The 4789-nt window shown below is 63.2% G+C and overlaps 1 protein-coding gene across 2 annotated transcripts in view; it reads left to right on the forward strand.

Annotated features, from left to right (window-relative positions):
• The first annotated feature begins 894 nt into the window (after positions 1–894).
• FGF17 (fibroblast growth factor 17) overlaps positions 895–4789 on the forward strand; it is a 5048-nt gene continuing 1153 nt past the window's right edge. Inside the window, exons 1-4 of one of the 2 annotated variants that reach the window (XM_008070983.2) lie at positions 895–1097; positions 1270–1306; positions 4201–4378; positions 4615–4721. In XM_008070983.2, the coding sequence (XP_008069174.1) occupies positions 1063–1097; positions 1270–1306; positions 4201–4378; positions 4615–4721 (357 nt within the window). In that variant the 5' untranslated portion in view covers positions 895–1062. The remainder of the gene's footprint in view (positions 1098–1269; positions 1307–4200; positions 4379–4614; positions 4722–4789) is intronic. The other variant, XM_008070984.1, reaches the window with a different exon arrangement.

The following is a 4789-nucleotide window of genomic DNA, read 5'->3' on the forward strand; positions in this document are numbered from 1 at the left end:
AGAGCGGGGGCTCTGAGCTCTTCCCAGTTGAGGGAGAGACTAGGAATGGACACTGGGGGGACGGGGGCGGAAGGGTGATGGGGACTGGGTCTCAGCCCAAGAGTGAGTTTCAGTTCTGGAACACACACATTTTGAAGTCTACTAAGTGCTGTGATCTGATTTGCACCCCCCAAAATCCTGAGGCATTCCTGTCCCCATTTCTCAGACAAAACTACAGAGGCCCAAGGAAAAGACGCTTGTGCCAGCGCACCTGGCTCTTCTCTGAGTCTCCAGCTCAGAACAGCTTTTGCAACTCCCGTTGGGATTCTTCCGAGGCCCCCAGCCGCAGCTTCCTCCCCACACCTGCCCCCCAACTTGTTGTACCCACGATTTGCTGCCCGCCAGGACAGCCCGAACCCCTCCTTCCTGGTGACAAGGGGTGACTGAGAGGCAGTGCGATCGATTGCTACTCCGAGCCAAGCCCACCCCTGCCCCCTGGAGGGAGGCTCCTCCTTTTAAGGCTGCTTCTGGGATTTTCCACCCCAGAGCCAGAGCCAGAGCCCCCAGCCCGGGGCTCAGCACACCTGCGCTGACCCTCGGGGAGATGGGGCGCCGGAGCTGAGGGCAGAAGCTGACCCTGAGAGGGGAAGAGGGGCGTCCCTCCCTGCCTGCCACACGTACGGCATCGCATCGAGCTCGCCGGGTCCAGGGGGGTCAGGAATAGGGCGGGAGGCCGCAGGGCCACCTCCTCGTCGAGAAGGCCCCCGCAGCCCCGTCCCCGCACCGGTAGCCCAGGAGAGGCTGGCAGCCCAGAGGGCACGGGCGCGCGCCCCCGCCGCTCAGCTTTGCAGCCTCACTGGCCAGGAAGGTGGACACCTCACACCTCAGTCTCCCAATTACGCCCTCCTCCCCTCTCCCCCCTCCTCCCTCTCCTCTCTCCTCCTCCCCGCTCCTCCTCACCCCCCTGAAAACCTGTGGCTCGGAGAGACCTTGGCTTCTCTGGGACTCTATCCCCAGGGACTGCCCACATCTGCTCCTGAGCTTGGGGGCAGGGGGGTCGCTGCCTAAGGAGCCTTTCCAGCGATGGGAGCCGCCTGCCTGCTGCCCAACCTCACTCTGTAAGTGCGCTGCCTCCCGGGCTGGACTTTTGTTGCCATTTTCAGCCTCTGGGCAGACCTCCTGTGCCCAAACTCCCACATGGGCTGGCGGGGCAGGCTGGGGCGGGGGCCTGGGTGCGCGCTGGGCCTGCCGCTGGCACCCAACCTGAGCCTGCCTGGTCTCCCCACACAGGTGCTTGCAGCTGTTGCTTCTCTGCTGTCAAACTCAGGTAGGCGGGCGCCCCCACCGGCTTCTCCCCACCTTCCCCACCCCACTAATGGAGGGTGGGGGTCATCTTTGCGGTAGACAGAGGCAGAGTCTGGCCTCTCCCGGGTCCAGGAGTTGCTGAGGTTTGGAGGGGTGTCGGCCTTCAGCGGGGAGGGCAGGGCGAGGGTGATGGCAGGTTTGGGGGTTGACCGAGTCCTCCCTCTGCTGACCCTCCCCACCTCCCGGGGGTCTCTGCTGCTCTCGCCACCCCTCTGCACCTGGCTCCCCCAGAAGGCTAAGTGCACGGGCACACCAGGCTGGAGATTGGATCCCTGGAGTAGTGGGAAGCGGGTGGTGGTGATGGCTCAGGTGAGGCTCGTCTTCCAAGTACCGGAGAGGACAGGCTTTGATGCAAAGCCACTTGTCTGTTCCACTCGTCAGCCCACTCCCAGCAACACAATGTCCTGGGAGGGGGTCTCATGGGCACAGGCAGAATGCCCCGCCAGGGTGGGGTGATCCTTACCTACAGGGCAAAGAGGTCAAGCCCAGAGAGGCTTGTTTGGCACGGGATCCAGGGTCTGCTTGTCCACGCTCCCCCACCCCAAGTCAGCCCCCCACCTCCCCATGCACACCTCCCACCCCCAATTCTCAGTTCCCCATGCGAGGCTCGGCCCCTTTTTTGTGATCCTCCATAAAAGTGCAGCTATTAAAATGCACTGGTCCAGAACCGCTCTGGGGAGAGATCGCTTGGCTTTCCCAGGCCAGAGGCCCACAGCTCTTCACATCCAGTGGGGACTTTTTTTGAAGGTAAATGCCTTTTCTCCGGGAGAGGGAAAGGGGCTGCCTTTGAAGCAGTGGGGGGGTGGGAGAGGGAGAGACAGCTCCCCCCTTCTCCCCCCTTTTGCTCCAGCCCGTTCCAGGCCTTTTGCTTCACACATCCAGGGAGAGCAAGAAGAAAGCCCCCAGCCAGGCCGGGAGGGGCCTGGGGGTGGGCCCAACCTGTTCTGGCAGGGAAACGAGCACAATGGTGCCGCTGATTGTGCGGCTGGCCGGGGCGTTTATGGCCTGGCTGAGGCCCCATTCAGGACTCCGGGAAGGTGGCAAAGCTGTCCTTTCCCCTTGAAGTGCCCCCTCGCCCCCCTGGGAGGGGGGGCCGGCAGGCCGGACCACAGCCATGCTTGAGGGGCCGTCTGACAAGCAGCTGTCTGCGGTGGTGGAAAGGGAGGTCCCCCCGCAGCGGGCACATGAAAGGGCCAGGCAAGGTCCCGCGGGGAGAGGGACTTGGGGGCTGTGGGCTGTGGGGGGGCGTGGGCTGCTTTTGTGAAAGGCTTGAAGGGGGATGAGGAGAGGAGGGGGCTTCAGGGGGGCCCCCTCTGCCCTGACCTGAACAGACTGCCAGAGAAGGCTGTCGGCCAAGAGGGGCGGAGGGCCTGAACCTGGGCCAGGAGGCGAGGCTGGGACAGGCGGGACCCCAACCCCTGGCCGGGAGGCCAGCAAGAGGCAGGCCCGGCAGCCCCCCCCAAATGCTCGCCTCGGGTTTTCCAGGGTGGGGTGCAGAGTAGGTCCTGCAGCTTCTGCTCTAGGGGAACTGGAGTTGGAAGGTGCGATGCGCACAGAAAGGGTTAACCCTGCGCAGGTTAAACTTCCAGCCTCCCAGCGCTGCTCCCTCTCTTCCCCTGCCTCAAAGGTAACATTTCCTGCCCCCTCCCGAGGAGACACTGGTCCCTGACAGATGCGGGGCCGGGGCTGGCTCTGTCCAGATGGCTGGGATCGGGCAGGATGACGGTGGAATTAGGGATTTGTAGCAAGGACAGGAAGGGCTGTCCCAGCACAGACCAGCAGATTCAAGTGGAGAGAGAAAAAACGAGACTCACTTTCGTGCTAGAGCGGAGGGTATCGCCAGCAGCTGGGACACCTCCGCCAGGTTCTCACCTTGCGGGAGAGAAGGCAGAAGAGTCTGCTTCTCTCCCTCTCAGGGTCACAGATGGGTAAGCAGAGACCCAGCTTGGAGAAGGGGCTGTCCAGGCTGTGCACAGTGTGTGGGTGGAAACGACTCCCCTCCGGGCCCCAGAAAGCAGGTGGGCGGGTGACAGGCCCTCCACTGGCCGTGAGCCCCTGTTACATTGTGGCAAAGGAGGCCCTGGCAGGAACAGCCACTGGGCCTCTGCTGATAGCACCTCTTGCTGCTGCCTCTGAGTCGCTCTGCTGAGGCACCTGCCTGCCCTGGAGCGCACAGGCCGCGCACGCAGAGGAGGGGAGGAACCGGCTGGCTTCTCGGAGGGCTCTGAGGGCCCAGGGGGCGGGGCAGGGGAGGCGGGCAGGAGCTCAGGAGCCCAAGGTTAGTGCTGCACAGAAATGCTCACTGCGGCCCTGAAGGAGCCTAGGAAGGGCTCCCAAATGCTCTCCAGCGACCTAACTCAAAGCACCTGGCAGACCACCTGTTCAGTCTTGTGCACGGGGTCTTCCAAGGCCAGTAGGATCAAGGAGAAATGTGGTTGTCCTGGCTAAGTTCTGGGGAGGTGGCAGGCTCTGATCTGAGAGGCAGGGACAGGGGTTCTGCCCCGATGAGCTGTGTGCCCCATAGACCTTCTCCCCTGAACATGGGGATAGGACACTATAAACTTGAAGGCTCCCTCCAGCTCCCAGAGTCATGATTCCAGGTCTGCACTGTGCCCCTGAGTGTCCCCCAAGCCTGGGCAGCCACCAGTCCCCTGCTCCAGGGTGGACACTGAGGTCATGCCTGGCTCACCCAGCGGCCTGGGAAGGTCATGGCCACATGCCCCCTGCACCCTCTCATCTGCAGGACAAATGGCCTGCTGCCATCACAGTCACTTCCTCATCCCTCTCCCCCAGATGGACCACTGGTGGTGTCACCCAAAGCAAATTGACACTATTTTTCCCTTGGTAACCGCAAAGGGGGAGAATCACCCGTCTCCTAATTTTAACCAGTACGTGAGGGACCAGGGCGCCATGACTGACCAGCTGAGCAGGCGGCAGATCCGCGAGTACCAGCTCTACAGCCGGACCAGCGGCAAGCACGTGCAGGTCACCGGGCGTCGCATCTCTGCCACCGCTGAAGACGGCAACAAGTTTGGTGAGAGCTGGCCCCCCCCCAGGCCACCCACCCCTCCGCCTGGCCTCACCTCCTGGTCCGTCCCCAGATCCTGTGTCAGGGCTGAGGGCCCCCAAGGGCCTGCTGGCTGCGGGCCTGCCAGTTCCCCATCCCCCTCGCCTGAGCTTAGAGGTCAGTCTGGTTGGGGGTCCCCCCGCCGCACCCCTGGGCTGGCAACCCCGACGGACATAAGTCTTTCTCCCCTCCCCCCATCACAGCCAAGCTCATCGTGGAAACGGACACCTTCGGCAGCCGGGTGCGCATCAAGGGTGCAGAGAGCGAGAAGTACATCTGCATGAACAAGAGGGGCAAGCTCATCGGGAAGGTGAGGCTGGGAGACCAGAAAGGAGACGGGAAGCCGGGAAATCGATGGGTCCTACGGGGTGGGGGTGG

The sequence above is a fragment of the Carlito syrichta genome, unplaced genomic scaffold (assembly GCF_000164805.1).
Source record: "Carlito syrichta isolate Samal-C Ts95f unplaced genomic scaffold, Tarsius_syrichta-2.0.1 Scaffold314086, whole genome shotgun sequence".
Classification (NCBI taxonomy): domain Eukaryota; kingdom Metazoa; phylum Chordata; class Mammalia; order Primates; family Tarsiidae; genus Carlito; species Carlito syrichta.